Here is a 20,345-nt window from a genome sequence, read left to right as displayed (position 1 = left end):
GGGAAAAAGGAGGGTAGATAATAATAGTCCCTCTTGTCCACCCTTTTCAGAGGTGCCTATGTCTTATCCTCCACCACACGGCTATACTGAGCTGACACGGCATCACGAGCCGTACACCTTTATCCAGACACCAAGTCTTCCATCACAGGGCCATAGGACTATACGTCTGACATACAGTCCAGCTGCCTCACAGCCATCTGCATCGCAGCCATCTACATCACATCCACGTGGATCACATCCCTACATATCACAACCACATGGATCACATCCATCAATTTCACAGCCACTCAGGTCACAGCCATTAGTATCACAGCCACTTGGGTCGCATCCAGCTATGTCGCTGTCACAGGGATCACAACCATCTTTATCATCGACTCCATCTATTTCAGGTCTTTGCCTGCGAGGCAGTAGCTCTGATCCGCCTACACAGTCTACACATGCCTCTAATACACATGCTTCGGATGATGATGACGAGGTAGTGCATTATGATCTATATGGCAGGATCATCATAATCCCTGAGGGTGATGGGTAAGTGTTATTTGTTATTTTTGTGTCTATTGTTTTGTAACATTTTTACTAAGATATTAATGTGTTTTTATTGTTAAATTGTAGGTTCAGGCCAGGTAATAAGACTATGAAGATAATCACCAATGCCATCAGAAAGCTTTATGATGTCCCTTATGCGACTTGGCGACTTGGACTGATTTTCCATTCTCGCTGAAGGAGCAAATTTTTAATCAATTTAAGGTATAAATGTTCTTTTAAGCAGTTTAATAATTTATATTTATGGTGTTTCCATCTAATATTTAACTTTTGAAATACAGAGCAAGTGTGTATGGGAAGAATGCTATAGCGTGGAAGTGGCTGCAAATTTTCATCATAAAGCTCGCAAGAGATTGGCGGATGCTTTCTCGGATGCTAGAAAGAAGAACAAGAGGCATGACTGGTTACTTGAGAATTTGTGAAATGATTTGCAAAGGCAATGGCTTGCCGCAGAGTTCTTAGAGAAGAGCAAAAAAGGAAAGAAAGCTCGCGCATCCGAGAAAGGAGGCTCCTTATACACTGGAGGTGCGATCAGCCTAGGGATAATAAAAAGAAGATTGGTACATAATTGCTTAAATTATTTTACTTTTCTAAGTATATCTATTCTGTTTATTAACTAAATTAATTTGTTTTCAGGAAAAGAAGTATGGGCGTCCAATGAGCCATGATGAACTATTCAAGGAGACGCATATTGTAAAGAAGAAGAAAGAGGGGGATCAAGATAGGTGGGTCGAGGACCAGGCCTCGATTGCATATATAAGCTTTCAATTTTCTTTAAGTATTATAATTTACTTTTATAAGAATTTTGAAATACTAATTTAATTTAAAATAATATAGGGTCGCTACCAAAGTAACGTGGAGGAATTTATTCGTAGTCATCCAGCTGGTGAATCGGGCGAGCCAACCCAACCTTCGGACGAGGATGCTGAAAGAATATGGTTAGAGTCTGTTGGCGGTCCAAAATGGGGGAAGGTATACGGGCTTCCTACTAAAAAATTCCATCGCTATAAGTGTGAAATGTAAGGAATAGAGACTTCCTCACAAGGCGAGCAACGTAATAGGGAGAGCCTCTCCGCTATGCGGGAGACAGTGATAAAGCTCACATCCGAGCTAGAAGAGGCCAAGGAAAGAGAAAGGCTTAGAGATGCTCAATTCCTTGGCATACAAGCTCAGATCAGAACTCTCCTATCTACTAGAGCTTTTCCGTTGCCCCGGTCTCGTGAGTCATCGCTAGAGGGTCGACCTCCACGTGATCGTTCCTCTCATCCTACTCGTGATCGTTCCTCCCGTCCTCCACAAGACCGTTCTCTATACCACTTTGTAAATGAAAGTTCATCAGACGGTGATAATGATGTTGCAGAAAATACTCCTTGACTTTTATATACTTTGAACTAGACAAATAGAACCTGTTTTAAACTTGTTGTAATTAGTTTTAACTTGGTTTTGGATTGTTATGTTCAATTGAACTTTAATTTGTTAGTTTTAAAGTATATATTGAATGTTTGGTTGTTGTTGTGTTGTTGTTGTGTTGTTGTTGTTGTTGTTGTGTTGTTGTTATGTTGTTGTTGTAATTTAGTTGTTAGGGGTATTGGTAAGCTGGCAGGTGGTGTATCTACCAAAACAGGCATTTTATGCCAAAATTAAACCTAGAAAATCAACCAAAGTTGGTCGGTTTTTAATTTAAAAAAAATTAATTACAAATTACCGACCAAAGTTGGTCGGTTAATGAACATTGAATAACCAGAATTCAACATTACCGACCAACTTTGGTCGGTATTTTGCCTGTACTGTTGAGGTTACCAACCAAAGTTGGTCGGTAATATTTAATTTTAATTATTTTAAAATATATATATATTTTTTCAATTACCGACGAAAGTTGATCGATTTTTTAAAATTTTAATAATTAATAAAAAAAACATAAATTAATTACACCGACCAACTTTGGTCGGTAAAATTAAATTAATAAAATATGTTTCCGACCAAAGTTGGTCGGTAAATAATTTAAATTGTCAGATGGTCGTTTAAAGCTACCGACCAACGTTGGTCGGTAATTTTCGACCAATGTTGGTCGGTAATTTCCGACCAACTTTGGTCGATAAGCCATTCCGACCATCAAAATAGGTAGTCCACACCCAAATGGTCGCGTTTTGGTCGATAATTGGCCATAACCGACCAATTTTGGTCGGTTGTTTTGGTCGGTTTTTAGCGAATTTATAGTAGTGGTCTACCTTGTTATACTGAGCATTGATTTATTTTTTTTAATAAAAATTTTGTTTCTTGCCATACAATTATATGAAAAGAGAAATAAGGCTAAAGAAAGAAGTTGTAGTACTTTATAAATTTTCACAAAACCTTGAAGTCCGGGTAGGAGATCATATTCTAAGTCGAGAGAATCGTATTAGTGAGTCAAAGTCAGGTTGTAGAGCCAGGTTGATTCTTTTTAATTATTATTACTTTCACAAAATTTGAAGGAAAAACAAAAGATGAGGTATCATGGAATTATCGGTGCTAGGATTCATTTGGTTTGAAAATAAATTATACAAGGATTGTAATACAAATATTATTTTTATCCGGTTCTTTGTACTGAACATGCATGATATATAAGGCAAATTTTATAATATGAGTTCATTGTGAATCCTTACAAAAATGAAAAGGTGTTGATGATGGGTTTGAGAAATTTTATCTTGTTTGTGTTCAATTTATGTATTAATTAATCCATGTATGATATTCCATGCTCTAATAGGTTAAATTTATATACCAATTTGTGTAATAAATTATACAAGAATTAACTATACAGGATCCTAAATACAAACCAAATATTGGATAAAGCAATACAATTTACACGCCTAGTATATCAAACCCAACTCTTTGGATGATATCACAAAGGGAAGATGGATCCTTATCTGTCTTTTTAGCTTTTTTGTTAACACCTTATCCATCTGTTTTCACCACCTGCGATGTGTTTGTTGTTCAATTCCTTTGTTTGATACCCAACGTTTATTCTGCGTCTTCCCTATGAATGGTGTGTGAGCTTGTAAAGAATCACACCTTACAAGCAACTTTGGTTTTTGATCTTTGTGAAACAATTATAAGGCACATAAGATATACACGTATTTCTTTTTCGATTCCAGATAAAAGTTAAACAAAAATTAAAAAAATGAGTTGTATTTCATGAATCGATACATCAACCAACATGTAAAGTAGCAATTGTTTCGTAGTAAGCAGACTATGATCACCACAACAAGCCTACTTTCCATTAAACTGGAATTGATTAAACACGGACTTCAACTGAAATTCCTCATACAAATAGTTGACTGAAAAGGATCTCAAACTTATCAACCAAAGGACAGAGAAAAGAATTCAATCATAACTAAGTAAATTCATCAATGAAAGCAAAGCAAAGAGGAACTACAAAGTTTAACAATTATACATAGTCAAATCAGGAAGGTGGTTGATTGATGTTGCTTGCTCGTTCTGTGCAATGACACGAGATCGCAAACTTGTAGAATGAAATTTATTCACCACTAGCACCAACAGTTTGCGCTGCACGAGTGCGTGTGTATTCTTCAACTTCTAAATCCCATAAGAGTTTATGCCGACAGCCCCAGAACGCAGCAAGAACGCAATGGACATAAGAAATTCATAGATATTTACAACCAGTGTATTCACTGAAGCTCAAGCAAGCAAACACATTCAATATGAGGTGTGTGGGGAAACATGTCAACTGGCTGTAAGCTACTCAGCCTGTAATGTCCTTCTATATTCTGCTCTGGCTGCATTTGGAAAATGTAATGGACTTTAGCAAACTGAATTGTAAATGTTCGTGGGATTAATATGATAACTCAAATACTCACCACACCATAACAGAGGTAATTAAGATCACGAGCACAGGTAGCAGGATTACACGATACATAAACAATGCGTGTTGCCTTTAACTTTAGCAAAAATTTGATCAATTTGATGTGCATACCAGGGCGATTAGGATCTGCAGTTATGACCAAAAAACGAATGTAAGCAATTCCATGAATCAAGCACTACCCAAAAGCTGTACCACACACACCAAGATCACAGCGATTCCTATCCATTAGAAAAACTTCGCAAACCATCAGCGATAAGTTGCTCAATAACTCTATTTTTGGACGCAGTTGGGTCATGCCACCATCAATTAAAGAAGCCTATGAATGCTGATGCTCATATAGAATGATAAAGCCATCAAAAAGATCTAGATAACAATCCCAGAGAGAAACCACAGGAGATTTGATGGAATCTCAACCCAAAACTACTCACTAAAAGCTAGACGTGTAGCTGGACGAATCTAACCCCTTAAATAGTACTGGTCCTTTCTTGGACTATGTTAGCTCCCTGATCTTAGCATAATTCTCTCATGTGGAGCTAACTCTATCTCTTCCCTACCTATTTCATCTTCTTGATGCCTTTAATGAATTATCTTACTTCATCAAATAAAAAAGAGTTGCTCAGGAACAAGTACTTCATGTAGATTAAGTACTAAATACTGGACTCATCAGCCATTTACTGAAAACAGTAAAAATACAACAGCAAAGATCTTGTTCAAGAATTGCAAATATCATCTACCACAGGAAAACAACTTCTCTATGGTTGAGACGTCAAAATAGGGCATAGCTTCACAAATTTTTTGTTTGATTTCAATCTTTTCTTCTGAAGGGGAGTAGGGGACACGAGTATAGAACTAACGCCAAAGAGCTCGGCCAACTTACAAGACAAACTTCCTGATGCAACATGCCAGTGACAATTTTTCCTTTCTTAACAAATTTATCACTTCCTAAGTACATTAATCATTTCATATGAATCCTCTTATACAAATACAACTACTGATCTTACAGTATAAGGAATGCTGACCACACTCCCCCCCAAATTCTATCTTTTCCTCTCAAAGGGGACACACGTAGAGAGCCAGCCTAAAGAGGTCGGCCAACTTACAAAATACAGCTAGTGTCAAATGAAATAAATTATCCATAAAAAACATGAACGAACCTGTGATGACAATATCCGGCTTAGGCAAGTTGCTGGCGAAGTTCAAATCAATTTTATTCAGATCTCCTTCGATAAAAGTTGCATTATCAATGCAATTTAACTTGGCATTCTGACGTGCATCAGAGACAGCTTGAGCAACTACTTCAAAACCATAAACATGCTTCACCCTGCAAATTGAAATAGTAGTAATATCATACACGCAAAATCATGAACTTGCATCAGGGATGAGATTTATTACCTTTTGGCCAGTGTAAGGCCAATGGTTCCTGTCCCACAAAATAAGTCAAGAACAATTTCAGAGCCATCTCCTTTAAGAAAGGCACAATCCTCAATTAGTTTATAGAGAATCTCTGCCTGAAAAGTGCAAGAGTTTTTATTTAGCACCAAATTTATCATAAGATGGAAAATTGAACAGGGTCCGGAGGTGAACTAGAAAAAATCAAAGATCTGGTCCCTTCCATTTCTTTACCAAATACCTGGTGTGTGTTTGTCTGAAAGAAAGAGTTAGCTGATATTTGGAAAGTAAGCCCTCTTAGAATCTCTGTAATGGTAGATTTTCCATACAATGTATATTCCTTCTCCCCAACGGATGTGTTGCCGATAGAAGTGTTCACATTGTTAACAATGCTCACCTGTTAGACATCAAAAGAGCAAAACTGAGTAAATATCAAAAAAGTTGATAAGAGAATTTTCGTAGAAATCTACAGTGACCGATTGAAAGGTAATGTTGTGGAATATAGAAGGCTACACATCATCTCAAAAGATACAACCAGTCAACATGTAGAGGAGTTGAGTTGATTAAAAATTTGACTTAGGAGGCGCGGATTTGGTTCAGGATTAAAAGCAATTTACTGGTCAAGTAATATGACTCCCAAAGTAAGTAGTTAATTTTTGGAATTTCTTCATCCTAATAGACAAAAGAACAAAATTATCTGCAAGTATGTTAACCAACCACTTCAGGAATAGCTGCAATTTTCTCAACAATGGGCCTCAAGCATTCAGGATTGTAAGAAGAAGTCACAAAATTAACCATAAGCTCAGGAAGACCAGTTTCAACATTCCTGCAAGCAAGATTGACACAGTGACAAGACTCTTGTTAGGTGTAAGATACAGCATCCAAATGATAATAACTATCTCCAAATACAGTACAACAGAAACTAAGCAACAATGCAGGCATACTTATCCTTACAATTTAGGGAAGAAGCTAAAAATTGAAAGAAAATACTTGTTCATATTACAAACATAACCTGGAACTAAGCACCAAAAAGTAACGTCTCCTAATTTAGAGAACCCCTTATTTGTCCTGAAAGATTTAGAGAATGAAACGGATCCAATTGGAGCGAAATGGTAACTGATGATTCATACAGCCGATGCCCTAGTTCAGGATTGAAATCTCGTTGTTGTAGTTAAGTTTTATTCATACTTACATGCTCAAAGATTACTACTAATATCATGCCACCTCAGGCACTCCAACTACCCCAACCCCAGACAAAGGAAAGTGATGCTTAATGCAACAAGCGACTTCAATGCTATATTCACACAAGGACTGAAAGAGGATTCAAATACCTGCCTGTTCTAAGCATTAGATGCTTCAGAAACCCTGAGTGAGAGTGCACATCATATGGAGAAAGTCCCAGTTCTGGATCCCGCCAGCATCCTTGCACAGCTTCAAGAACCTAAATCACACATCAGTTTTCAACAAGAAACTGCATCGTACAAAAAAGATAAAAACAAAGCAAAATACTTTTGTTGAAAAGAAAACCGAATACCAAGTCAGAATTAATTATAAGCAAAATTGAAAAAGAATTGACGAAAACATCCTGTATCACAATGTGCAAATCAGCAAACAGTACGGATGAGCAAAACAAGCCACTCTTAGCACCATTTCATTTGCTCTATTACCTCAGTGGGTCACTGTTGCTGCCGACAATCTCCAAAAAAAAGTGAAAATATGCCAGATATAATGGTAGCTCTTGTATCCTAATAAGACCACTGTATATGAGCTAGAGGACAGTATTTCCAGTGAAATATTTCCTTTTTCAATCATTCAGAAAATTAAGATACAAAGTGATACGAGGATTGACAAAAAGAGAACTAATATTTACCCGCAAGTATAAGCATTGGATTGAACTTTTGTTTAACAGTCAAGCCCAAGAAAATTTCCTATTATCCCTATTTCCTAGAACATATTCATCATATTTTGTTCGACCTGATTGATTTTTCACCATGAACAGGAGAAAAATCATATCTAGGAATCCTAATATGTCTGTGATATCATATACTGGTAAAGTTAGAAGATTTTAGAATCTCCAACTTCCTCCTCCCTGTACACCTATGCTACCGTCAACGCCGTGCTTTGTTATACCTCTTTTTTTATGACCGGATAATCAGTCGGGAACCAACCCTTGTACCAACAGCATCCTTCGAAACTCGGGGATAATGGGCCCCCTTTACCCTTCTCCACTTAAATACCAGATTTACTTAGCTTGGCGGAGGGCTTATACGCCTGTCTTTTTTCCTGAATAATTAATTTATACCTCTTTTTTTACTCTTAATTTATACCACTTCACCCCTTTTTGGAATGTTATTACTAAGTTCCATAATATAGAATACTCATATGAGGATCATAATGTTAGTATTAAGTGATCCAATTTTACATTTAAATAACATCTCAAAATGTTATTTGACTTTTTGAAGTTGGTAGTTACGACGATTAAGGAAAGATTTCAGTATTGAACCAATCTAAATGGAATGTAGGTCAAATAAGATAGGGTGGCAAGAGTTCACTAAACGAAAACCTTTCGGTTGCTGATCCCAAACTAGTTCTTATCAAATGCCTCTTTCACCCTCCCCCTCCCAAGGCATTAAAATTTTTTGGAGTAACCTCCAAAAAACTAGAAGCATAGACAAGAAAAGGGTGGAAATGATCTTGAAAAGCCAACAAAGACAATCCGGTCTAAGCCCCAAAGTTGCTTAATATTGGATAAATCTAAAATAGACACCAGGAATAAGGATGTATTAAAGAAGCTACCAGTGCCTTGAAGCATACTAACTAGAATGTATCTATTCTTTTTTTTTAAGCTGTAACTAGAATCATCTTTACATCTTCATGCATTTTTAAGAAGCACTATTTTGTTCAGGTTCAGTAAAAAGGTGCATACTCGTGTAGACCTATGTAAAAGAGACATGACCACTCCTCCATTCTACACTAACCAATCAAAAGCCAAAAAGAGAAAAGAAAAAAAATTTAGCACCACAAAATTCTGAAATTCATGCGACAGAAGAATAACGCAACTTTGCCATATTCATGATATATAGTTCAGATTGTCAAGCAATCCCCGATGTAGAATTTTTCTTATAATGCTATATTCCCAGCTTTTAACTCTCTTCTATTTCTTGCTTCCCCATTTTCCATTCTCCCAACACGTTCTCAATGCTACTTTCCTCCATCTCTTATCAATATCTAGGAAAAGTTTCCTCACTTTCTTCATCCGCCTCAACTCCCCCAGTTCATTTTTTTGGGGTGGGGAGTGGGGGCGGAGGGCGGGAGGTTAAGAACATCCTTTCATGTTTGATGTTTCCCGCCTCCTTATTTCCTCCCTACAATAGGCACCAGCACTGCTTCCAGTACAATGGTACAGTGCAGCACCAGATTGGTCCACTCACCAGTTCACTTCACCCCAGTCACCACTAAGCCTTAGATCCATGCTACAATACAGTTCAAAAAGTTCTTTATTCCATGCACCAGAAAAACTGTAAGTGAGTCAAAAGACCATGTACAAGAGAAAAAAGACATTTGGCCTCTATCAACCTAACTAGTTTCAAAAAGCACATAACATACCTCATTGCCGGAATCACTTTGCAGTAAGCACTTATTCACATTTAAAATCTTATCAAAACAGCCAGGGGCATGCAGACCCAAAGCATAGCGAGAGCCCTCTGTATCGTCTTGCAATTGTTCAGCAGGTACCCAGCCCTTTGGGCCAAACGAGAACTCCATCTGCATCACAAAGCAGAAAAATAAAGTAAAGGATCCATTGTTTATTAACTCTTAATTGTTTTTGGTCATTCTATTTCCCCTATAACTTTCTGAATGTAAGGACTATTATGCTCATATAAGACCATCATAAGAAGACAAGACGAGTGGGTGAAACAGAAAAAGAAAAGAAAAGATAAAAGCACAGTGCTATATACACATACCCGGAGATTATTGACCTCAAAGAAAACAATTTATTTTTCTCATAATTACAAGAAAAATTAAAGTGGATTTCTGCAATTTGACTCAAGTTAACTGATATTAAACCACAGAAACTATTGCTAAGAAAAGTTCCAACACCTTTCTACACTACCCGAATATATAATTACCTAGGTCTCCCTTAAATTAGCTCCCTGCACTTCTAAATTAAGCAAATAACAACTTAATTTTTTCTTTCTCTAATGTTCTTGAAAGGCTCTTCTAACCTTATTTCATTTTGAGTTTCGAGTAAATTCTGCCCTAAGAAGGTAGCCTAGAAGTCGAAGAATTGTAGTAATAACTTTGGTAATGAGGTTTGGATTCCAACAAAGGTGATAGAGTGAATTCTTGCCATCTGTCTAGAATTTGGTGGGTAGACTTATTTGATATTCTACTAATGAGAGGTAGATGGGTTAGTCACAAACTGGCCCGAGCACCGCCATAAGAAAAAAGATAAATAATTTAGGTTAAGTTGGAAATAATTTAATAACCTAATGCATTACAGATTAAATCAACACTGCATTCAAGCATGTGGAAATCTTTTGGTAAGTACGCCTGAATACCAAGCAAGCCAGGTTTGGCTATATAAATCGGCACAAGATCATACCCCTCCATTTAAGATCATCCTAGACCCATATTTTATATTATACAAATAATAAAGAACTAAAAGAATCCTAGAAAGCATAAGGCCTAACGTAAACATACTAACATATTCCTAACTAATTGGTTCGCCTATCCCCAAAAAGAACTTTCTGTTCTACTATGCCCGAATTTTCGCTAGGTCGATGTGGATTCCAAGAGATTGTAGGTCTTTCAAGTCGAGACACCACCAAAAAGAAAACCACCCTAGTAATGCTGTGTTAGATTCCATTATTAGTAACAGTGAGCAGAAGTTTACGTCAACATTTAAGCAATATCCAAATTGTGAATATAGGGAAATCCTCTACTGACCTTATTCCTATAGTGAAATTGGATATCACAAGGAACAATGGGTTTCATAGCATCAGCAAATACTGGCTCTCGATCAGAAAACTTGCCCACGTGTACAACCAGGTCGCGAACTTGTTGCTCCTTGGCCCTGAGCTGAGCTCCATATGACAAGTTCTGCGTCTTGCAACCTCCACAATGCGAAGCATGTTCACACGGTGCTTCAACATAGTTTAAATGCGGCGTTATGGTTTTCAATTTCTTCACCTGCCATCCTTATCAACCAGCATAACATCAATCAACAAATTGGGTACAAGTACTAAAAACATTTCCAATAAATTTCGCCTATATTATCCTCGCCAATCTAAAAGCGAACTAAATAACTTTAAAAACAAAATAATAAGTATAAACGTGTATATATAGCGATAAACGAGGAATGTAATTAAATCAGACTTGAATTAAAGGAGAGAAAAAAAGCAGATACCTCGGCATAATTCTCTCTTTTGCGAGTGACGCGGCCAATAAATCGTTCTCCAGGGAGTGCACGATCACACATGAGTACAAAACCAGTGTCAGCAACTTTGCAAACGCCTTTTCCCTTGAAAGCAAGGGATTCACATACTAGCTCTAATGTTTGCCCTCGCTTTGGAAAATAAGGCTTCTTCGACTTGACATTGTTGTTGTTACTAGTACTAGGCACTGTTGCTTGGACATTTTCATTGGAATTTATGTTCAATTGAATGTCTTCGGTATCTTCAACGGGAGAAAGAGAAGCGAGAGTAGTGAATGAACGTGAACGTATTGATGCAGTTGCTGTTCGAGTCCGGAGTTTGTGTAGCCATTGATTAGAGGGTAGTGAACGAAGGCCGAAAGTAGTTGACGCCGCCATTTTCAATCGGACTAACTGTTAAACCATAAGGCGTCGGGAAACAAGTCCGACTCCGAGAGACGATGTATTTGGAGGTTTTAAGGATAGGGTGGCTAATGAGGAAATGACAAAATGGTCCCTTATGTTTCTGGTAGGCTTTAATGTATCCCTTAAATATATTCCTGATCAGTTTTGGTCCTTTAAGTTTGACAAATTCGAATACTTATATCATGGATTGGGCTTTATGCCGACTGCCATATAGGCCCATTATCTGGTAAAGCCAGCTCGAGAATAATGATTGGGTTTTTGGCGTCTGCGGTAGAGGCCCATATTTGGCAAAGCCTCGGGGCTTTTGCATCTATACCCGGTTTTGGGATCACAATTGAATTTATACTCACTTTACAAAAAATAATTGCAAGTGTACCCACTTTACGATCAACTTCAGACTTATCGGGTCTGAAGTTAAAACAAATTAGTCTGAAATGAAAAAATTGCACTTCAAATGCACTTAAGGCCAAATATGTCTGAAGTGCAACCAATGGTTTCATGCACTTAAGGCCAATAAGTGTGAAGTAAAAAATTACACTTCAGATGCACTTAAGGTCAATAAGTCTGCCCACTTTTCGGGCAACTTTAGACATACGGGCCTGAAGTAGCAAAAATTTATGTCTGGAGTTTGAACTTCAGAATTTTTTGCCTGAAGTGTAGCCTTATCAAAGCAAAACTTCAGATATTTTTGCCTGAAGTTTGGCCTGACTTGCAAAGCCAATCAGACAAACTTCAGTTCATAGCGCAAAGGCAAATTTCAGTTCATAGTGCAAGGGCAAATTTCAGTTCATAGTGCAAAGATTCTGTTGTAAAGCTTCAGTTGTGTATGTCTAAAGTTTGAACTTTATAATTTTTTTGCATGAAGTGTGGCCTTATTAAAGCAAAACTTTTAAATATTTTCACCTAAAGTTTGACCTAACTTACAAAGGTAATCGATTTTCTTTGTACTCCTATAATACAGACTATACAGTAGCCCTCTATTTGTGGCCCCTGTGAAGAGTTGGTGAATGATTTAAGATCAACGGAGCTTCTAAGAATTAAATAATGAATGAGATAAAGCCTCTTCATAGCAAAATCTTGAAAATAATGTATGTGGAGCTTGGTTTGTTGAAGAGACACATGCAACTACGTCTATTCAACAATTACTATAGAGTAAACGTATTAAATCAATTTCATGCATGTGTAAAGCTATCAGTTTCACTTCATAGTGCAAACTTCAGATAAATTAGTCTAAAGTTCTTCAATTTGTAGTGCAAACTTCAGACAAAATTAGCTTGTTATATTTGAACTTCAGATAGTCTAGCTTGACAATTGCAAACTTCAGAGAAAGTTTGACCCTGCAGTCCCAGACTTCAGACTCGTATCTTTGAACACGTTCAATAATTGAGCTCCGGATGCTTCTTCGAGTTTCACACTCCCGGACAATGTTCAATCACGTTTCCAACAAGGAATGCAGGTCCAAGGATTTTAGTCAAATAATTTGGATTAACAAACCTGAAATTTCATATTTAAATACCCAGATGATTTCAAGATTAGATCTTCAACATCTCAATTATTAATTTGAGTTTTCAAGATCTTTTAATGGTGACTTTAATTCAAAACTCATACCCTACTGCTAGATCACTGTATACTTCATATCCAATCAAAGTCTCATGTGTTTGAGAGAGAAAAGAAGAAGAGGAAGAAGAAAGGAGTGCATAGGTCAGGAGGAAGAAGATGAGGCTTCTGAAGTTGTCAAAATTAGGGTATATGTTAAATAATTTTAAAAATACGGGTATAGGTTAAATTGGGGCGACAAAATAGGGTGGCCCGTGTAATTTTTACCAAAGCCTCGGTGGAGATTGAACAGTGTTTTGAGGAAGCTCTTTGAATGTGAAACGACAAAGTTACACATTTGATTGGTCGATAAAAAATAATTACTTATATATTTATATACAAAAAATATAAATTATTTTTGTTATTATTTTTAAGAACAACTATAATACGTAGTTTTCCAAAACTAACACGTTCCCAAAAGGGTTCTTCCAAAAGGGAAAAAGATCCGATCAAGTAATATTGTCTCAAATAATGTTCAATAAATTTTTATATTTATGCCATGTGGATCATAAAATAATTAATGGCTAAGATTCATTTTAATTCCTATACTTATCTAACAACTGTCGTTAATATTAATCATGTTTCTTACTTTTATAATGTAAAATAAAGTAAAATATGGGCACCAGATGAATTTTCCAAAAAATCGTTATTAAGAAATTTGATAATATTTGGCACCACGTACATATAAAAGATGGATACTTGTATTTGTAATTTAGTGTATTTTTTGTAAGATTGCTTTCAAAAAAATAGAAGAAATATCATTCCAGTATAATCATTTATAGAGAGCACTGCATTTTACGTTATTTAATTTGCAGTTTAAGTAATAAACATGAATAGATTACGGCTACCGCTAGTATATGTATTTTTATTTTTAGTTTTTTGGTAAGTATAGGAACTGATTTGAATCATAGCCATTAATTAGTTTATGAATCACATGGCATAAATCTAAATAGCTACTAACATTACTTGAGACAATATTACTTTGAATGGATCTTTTTCCTACGGTATTGATCATCTTTACGGTAAGAAGTTTGCCTCTATTTTCAGCAACTTTTCTTTCCGATTTTCGAGGATAAAATATGTAGTAGTAATTCTTTTGGCAAAAAGGCCCAATGGTCGCGTGAACTTGTACCCATTTGTTATCCTGGTATATAAACATACTAGTAGGGTTAGCCCGGGCTTTGCCCGGGCCCAACATGAACAACGTTGTGCTTTTTGTTATATATTATGCTACTTTATCAACGTAAGGGAATACAGGTAACATTGAGCGGATGGGTTTTCGTTTTAGGTGTTGGTAGTAATTTTTTCTTTTTCAAAGTAAATTTGTTAGTACTAAGCTAAGGTTGCATATTATTTTGTATAGGTATGCGGCTATGGTTTCACTGTTGGATTAGAGTTACCATGAAACACTTTGAAGTTTTGGAGGTATGACTGAAAACATAAATGTATATATAATGGGAGCTGCCTGGATTTACCAGATAATTCAAAGAGTTAGTTTGCGTAGCTAACAGTAAACTGTTGAAAACATAAATTCATATATAATGGAAGCTGCTTGGATTTACCAGATAATTCAAACACAAAATGTGGAACATTGAACTGCAGTAAACAACACCAGCAAAATTTGTGTTGGTAAGAGTCAGTTTGCATAGCTATTTATAGAAAATGTGAAATATTGTACTGCAGTAGACAACACAACGAAAATCTTCCTTGAATGCAAGTATTACAACTGCTATAGCCTATCAAATAACATTGAGGCGACCTTTGTTGCACTTCAAATGTGATGAGGCACCTGTACGAAAAACAAATTGGAAGTTAAGTGTAAAAGAGTAGTTGAGAATATGTAATTTGGACAAAGAGCTGTGAAGACATTGGACACAGATTTTGTTTTGCATAGCAACATAGGCTTTACCGTATGAGCAAAATCCTTAAGTCTATTTTGACATAAAATAAGTTTTTTAATGGACAGAAATTGAGAGCAATAAATGTAATTGTTCATTAAGTAGGCTAAAGCAGACAACAAAAAAACTTTTGAGATTTGCCTTTTTCACTTTTGGATTAGAGTTCTGATGAAACGCTTTGAAGTTTTGGAGGTACGACGAAAACATAAATGTGTATATAGTGGGAGCTACTCGGGTTTACAAGATTATTCAAAGAGTTAGTTTGCGTAGGTAATAATAAACAGTTCATGAAAATCTGCGTAGTTATTCACACAAAATGGGGATAAAATAAGCAGTTTAACGGACGAAAATTGGGAGCAGTAAATGTAATTGTTTATTAAGTAGCGTACAAATAGACAACAGAAATTCTTTTGGGATTTGGAAATGTCATCTTGCTAAATCATTTAACAAAGAGTTAGAATACATGCTTGGATGGACAAACAATTTTGTTCACTTTCTACCTGACAAAACTTTTATTATATATAAACTTATTGTTTGTATTTGCTATTGTTTGTTAGCTGTATTTTCTTTAATTTTGTTCTTACATACAAATTAACTTAGTTAAAAGCTCTTAAAAAAAGTATAGTCTATCAAGTATTAATTTCTAACCTTGAGTATTTTTGTAGAGGACTTGGTCATTGTACTTTTGGTTTCTTTCTTGGGGTTCCATCTTCTGTCGATGGACTGCGATCTGCTTCTTCAGAAGTGATGGATTGTACCTTCCTTTTACTTCCCTCGCCAATAGTAGCTGATGTTGAAGATTGTGCCAAGTCGAAGACAGTCTGTTTCTGGGTGTAAGATAAAATGACAAAGGTACCAGGTGGCCTATCTGGTGTTCTGAGTAGTGATTTTTGTAAATGAATTTTGAACAGCTTGTCTAGCAGGCTCTCTCTGATATGCTCAATGGGTAATAATTGTTTATTTGGGGGAAAATTTACCACAAAATGAGTAAAGTGAAGACTTTAAATTAATTTGAAGTGATGCAAAATGAATCTAGAGTTGTCAGTATATACACCTGGACAATGGTAGTTTCATACATTTAGTCTGCTGTCAGTGAAAGCATTGTTTCAGCTAGTTTGTCCGAACTACTACTGTTATTGTTCCGCTCCCGTCTGTGACATCAACTTCAAATTCACATCTACATTGTTGTGTTTGTGTAATCATAAAGTTTTAGCCGTTAGATGTCGTTTGTCATAGTATGTCAATAGTAAGAGCTGCTATTACCTTGGAATCAACATTCTCTAGCTTGCAGTTGATACAGAGAACTTTCTTTTTGCGCTTGATTCGTGTTAGATGTTGGCATTCAAAGCATAGAAGTACGAAGAAAAACTGGAATTCACTTGGTAATGATATTTCTCCTTCAACATAAAAACTTTGCGCTTGTTTAGAAAATAATAAAAAGATACTACTTAGTAATTACAACGTAGAATAACTCGCTATAGGGTATTTTTAATACGATATAAAAGGAAAAGAACAATCAATGCCAAGTCCGACTGATATGTTTTAATATACTCACGGTAGACTGTGAAGGAATGCTTGAAATAGAAAGTATTTGATCTTCAAAAGGTGCAACATTTAGTGTCGAAGGCGATGCTGATGTACTTTTGAGAGTGTATTCAATTAGCATCTGATTGTTGTCCTTTGCCCTGCGATGTAATAGTAGATATTGTGATTTTGTTTTGGTGTAATATGGTATGAAACAATGGAACGTATTCGTGTGCAAATAAAACCTGTTTCATACCAATTCATTTAACTTTGCTGCTGCGGGTACAAAGGATCGATTAAGATTGAGGAGTTGAACCTTGTTGTTAGTCGGACGTCTACATGTCATATACTTGTTAATGAATAAAGGTCAAGATTAATGTACATGTGTGATGTAAAGTAAGTTGTGAATACCTTGTTTAAAGTTAGAAACAGCTATTCGTTTTGCAACAATAACAGGGTATCTATGTAACTGCTGCACTAGTTCAGTTCCATCTTTGTCAGCCAATTCTCCCCATATAGTAAACAGAAAAGGCTTTTTCCTATGAAATTAAGGATGCAGTTTTAAATACATATTTTGTTGTTAGAGGTAGTTAAAGTGTGTATTACTTACTTGTCGTCTATAAGAATAGCTTCTTGAAATCTTCTGTTTTCGCTGCCTTGATATTTCATGGTACCGCAATTTGCCACAACTGCCACTAGGTCTGCTTTAGAAAAGCATGCGTGTATAAAAGTAGGATGCAATTAATTAAATTTGATAATGAAGAAGCCACAAATATTTTTACAGCGGAAAATAAAATAGTATAAAGTCGTGTTTTTTACCGAATTCATCTCCTGGAATCTGTTTCTCGATATCGGCAAAGGACACCATGTTTAATCTTGAAGGCAACGGTAACATTGATTCTTCTTCATTGTTATCTATAACTTCTTCGACAATACTGAAGGTATCGAGGACCCATTCGAAGTTGTGCATGGGTATTGCAAAACGTGACGGTTCCCTAACTTTAGCTGCCGAGATAAGGTATGTGTGGAAATGTTTGACAAGGTTGTCATAATGTGCGACTTCAGGACCATATGTTATGATGCAGATTTGGTCTTCCTGCAATTTGTTAACATCTAAGATGGAGAAAGTGTTTACAGATATGGTAGAAGCTTTACTATGTACTTGAGATGTTTGTGAACTTACGTTTTCGTCCTGGACGATAGTTGTTTGAAAGTTCACCCGGTGATCTCTGCTAATTTTTGGACGGATTTTGTCAACAACTTGTATTTTACAAGTCCAATCTCTAGTAAATGGCGTGATTTCATGGATGGTATATCGATGCTCCATCTTTTGAGTATCTTGCAACCTGTGAAGAATGAAAATGTAGGACAAAGTAATTGACCCTGAGGAATTATATGAAGAAAACAATTGAAACAACTCAATGTTAGACATGACGGTAAGAGTAATTATGTGCTCCGTTGAGCTCATAGCTTGTCGATTTAGTTTGGATAATTTATTCTGTCGGAAAGTTATATTAGGTAATCTCATGTTTGAACATAAATGTAAAAAGTAGGGTGCATTGGTGTAAAAAAATCCATATAGGTTATATTATTTAGTCGAGAATAAATTTTAGTCAATTATGATATTTCCCACGAGTCTTCTCAATAAAAATGATTTTGGTCATACCAAATACACCTAATTAAGTATAAATATCAAAATATTATCAGATAATAGTTGAGTTAATTCGATTGGACATGTAGTCACTAAACCCGCTATATGTCCCGTGATATTCTTGTCCTAATGATAATTATTAGGTATAATTATTTTGGATACATCTATATTTTGAAAGGTTTTACAAAATTACTTTGTCGAATAGAGTGAAGCTCCTTTCTAATTTGAATTGTTTACACATTTTTATTTTGGAAAAAACTCAGAAGACACGAAAAAACTTAAACCACTCCAGGTTCTTCCTGGGCTTAAGAGTTCAGGAAGAACCATGAAAATGAATTATTAATAGCAAAAATCCAACACGTATGAAAACCAATTGGCGGAATATCGAATCGTCACCGGCTATGATGTACCTAGACTCAAATTACCATCCCCTCCTTCCTATGGGAAGTAACAAATTAACCAAAATATAATAATGAAAGTCTAATCAAAGGCCTGATTCGTTGAAGAATTTTCTCAAACACTTACAGAGCCAAATGAAACAGAAAAATACAGGATGAGAACAAGGAAACCCATCAGAAAATAGTAGATAGATAAAATAGAAAAACACAAGATGAAAACAAGGAAACCCGGCAGAAAACGGTGATTAAAATGAAAAATCCAAACAAATTATAGAAAATTGCAAGATAATTATGAAATACAATACCTGAAAACAGTAGTAGCATAACCTTCTGGCAACCTGAAAAGGAGTTAGCTCCTTCTTTTCTATGTTACTGTATGCATATACCCTGATGGTAATCGTGATTCCCGCTTGTTCTTGGTTTTGTCCTCTAATTTCAAGTGGTACAATGGAGCGATGAAATAAAGTTCAACCTTGTAGAAGAAAAACACATGAATAATTACTTTGTAGATGAAAATTGAAATACAGTAAAGGAAAAAGGGAAGCAGAAGATTATTTAGAGAGACCAACTTTGTGCTGTCACTGTTAAACAAAATAATGACACGCCGTGCATAAGTGCCAACAAAATTTACAGGTGTTGGTCTTGATTTGTAGGTGTAAGCTAAAACTTAGCTTCAAATGACTGAGGTGTCACCGTAGTTAGTGCATTAAGAAACCATAGTGAACAATTAGATCATCTGATGGTGGCATTACATCATATTATAATATATATATATATATATATATATATATATATATATATATATATATATATATATATATATATATATATAGGTAACTATTGATGCAAATCAAAAGCTGGTTACATAACACAGTGAAAACAGAACGGTATAGTGAAGGCAGTAAAATATTTATGAAGGAACTACCGAAACATTTTCTTTTGGCTAGTCAAATTGTTTCCTTTTATTGCGCATGGGTCCAAGCATTGAGTTGCATATTATTTTTCAAGTTGTGATTTGGGTTATTTGAATAATGTAGAAACAACTCAAAAATATATATTTTTCAAATAAAATTATATATTAGTAGATATTAATTAATAAGCACGACATGAAATAATTTTTCAAATCTCGAGGTAGATAATATGTCTTCTTTTTTAATATTTATATCAATTCAACCCCTTGATTTTACTACTTGCGTTTTATTTTGCAGTCAATGTAAAAATAGTTATTTTTTTTAATATCACAACAAAAATAAATATGAGCAGTAAATATGATGGTTTGAACATGTAAACCAAATATATTTATTGATATTTTATAAATGGATATGTAACCGAACTAACAGAGAGCGCGTAATGATAATTAATTTTTTTTGCTATTTGAATTACATGTTTTCAACTACAATTCAATTAAAACAACTACAATAATTGGTACTTGATTTTATTTATTCTTCACCCCAATGTATTTTTATTACATTTGGAAAGAAGTCATTCACAAAAAAAGTATTGAATTCTTTTTCATGAACTTTCTAAGGGCACAAAAATAATTTTGTAATGTTTTCCAAATTGTTTGTGATTTTACTATGAAAGCGCTGCCGAAAATTAGAAAGTTTTCTTTAGATTCTTAAAATGAAACAGTTTGATAGGTTTT

At 35.4% G+C, this 20,345-nt stretch overlaps 2 protein-coding genes across 5 annotated transcripts; both read right to left on the bottom strand.

Moving 5' to 3' along the window:
• Positions 1-3,772: 3,772 nt before the first annotated feature.
• On the bottom strand, positions 3,773-11,724 carry LOC107787311 (uncharacterized). The gene is made up of 10 exons (XM_075251330.1): positions 11,202-11,724; positions 10,742-10,984; positions 9,398-9,556; positions 7,123-7,232; positions 6,509-6,617; positions 6,033-6,188; positions 5,795-5,910; positions 5,557-5,723; positions 4,398-4,528; positions 3,773-4,316 (listed from the first exon to the last, which is right to left on the bottom strand). The coding sequence occupies exons 1-10, from the start codon at positions 11,604-11,606 to the stop codon at positions 4,209-4,211; spliced, it is 1,704 nt and encodes a 567-aa protein (XP_075107431.1). The 5' UTR covers positions 11,607-11,724; the 3' UTR covers positions 3,773-4,208.
• A 3,023-nt stretch (positions 11,725-14,747) lies between these two features.
• Positions 14,748-19,413, bottom strand: LOC107819941 (replication protein A 70 kDa DNA-binding subunit B). Of its 4 annotated transcripts, none has more exons than XM_075251326.1 (10): positions 19,270-19,413; positions 19,006-19,172; positions 17,835-17,997; positions 17,471-17,747; positions 17,262-17,352; positions 17,063-17,190; positions 16,908-16,986; positions 16,391-16,812; positions 15,776-16,304; positions 14,748-15,018 (listed from the first exon to the last, which is right to left on the bottom strand). In XM_075251326.1, the coding sequence occupies exons 3-7, from the start codon at positions 17,976-17,978 to the stop codon at positions 16,916-16,918; spliced, it is 711 nt and encodes a 236-aa protein (XP_075107427.1). In that variant the 5' UTR covers positions 17,979-17,997; positions 19,006-19,172; positions 19,270-19,413; the 3' UTR covers positions 14,748-15,018; positions 15,776-16,304; positions 16,391-16,812; positions 16,908-16,915. The 4 variants fall into 4 exon arrangements, with proteins under 4 accessions (XP_075107427.1, XP_075107428.1, XP_075107429.1 ...); XM_075251327.1 differs by lacking the exon at positions 19,270-19,413 and having other exon boundaries at positions 15,776-16,057; positions 16,182-16,304; positions 19,006-19,246; XM_075251328.1 differs by lacking the exon at positions 19,270-19,413 and having other exon boundaries at positions 16,391-16,524; positions 16,683-16,812; positions 19,006-19,246.
• Between the last annotated feature and the right edge of the window lie 932 nt (positions 19,414-20,345).

This window comes from Nicotiana tabacum, chromosome 4 (assembly GCF_000715075.1).
Source record: "Nicotiana tabacum cultivar K326 chromosome 4, ASM71507v2, whole genome shotgun sequence".
Classification (NCBI taxonomy): domain Eukaryota; kingdom Viridiplantae; phylum Streptophyta; class Magnoliopsida; order Solanales; family Solanaceae; genus Nicotiana; species Nicotiana tabacum.
Note: the sequence above shows the minus strand (reverse complement) of the source record. Positions and strands in the feature narration are given on the sequence as shown.

Coding starts and splice junctions, on each gene's coding strand:
- LOC107787311 (XM_075251330.1), bottom strand. CDS start 11,606: ATGGCGGCGTCAACTACTTTCGGCCTTCGTTCACTACCCTCTAATCAA. Junction 5,724..5,794: donor GGCCTTACACTGGCCAAAAG/GTAATAAATCTC, acceptor TTCAATTTGCAG/GGTGAAGCATGTTTATGGTT. Junction 4,529..5,556: donor GCCGGATATTGTCATCACAG/GTTCGTTCATGT, acceptor TCATAACTGCAG/ATCCTAATCGCCCTGGTATG.
- LOC107819941 (XM_075251326.1), bottom strand. CDS start 17,978: ATGGAGCATCGATATACCATCCATGAAATCACGCCATTTACTAGAGAT. Junction 17,353..17,470: donor GATTCCAGGAGATGAATTCG/GTAAAAAACACG, acceptor TTTCTAAAGCAG/ACCTAGTGGCAGTTGTGGCA. Junction 16,987..17,062: donor TGTTTCTAACTTTAAACAAG/GTATTCACAACT, acceptor TATGACATGTAG/ACGTCCGACTAACAACAAGG.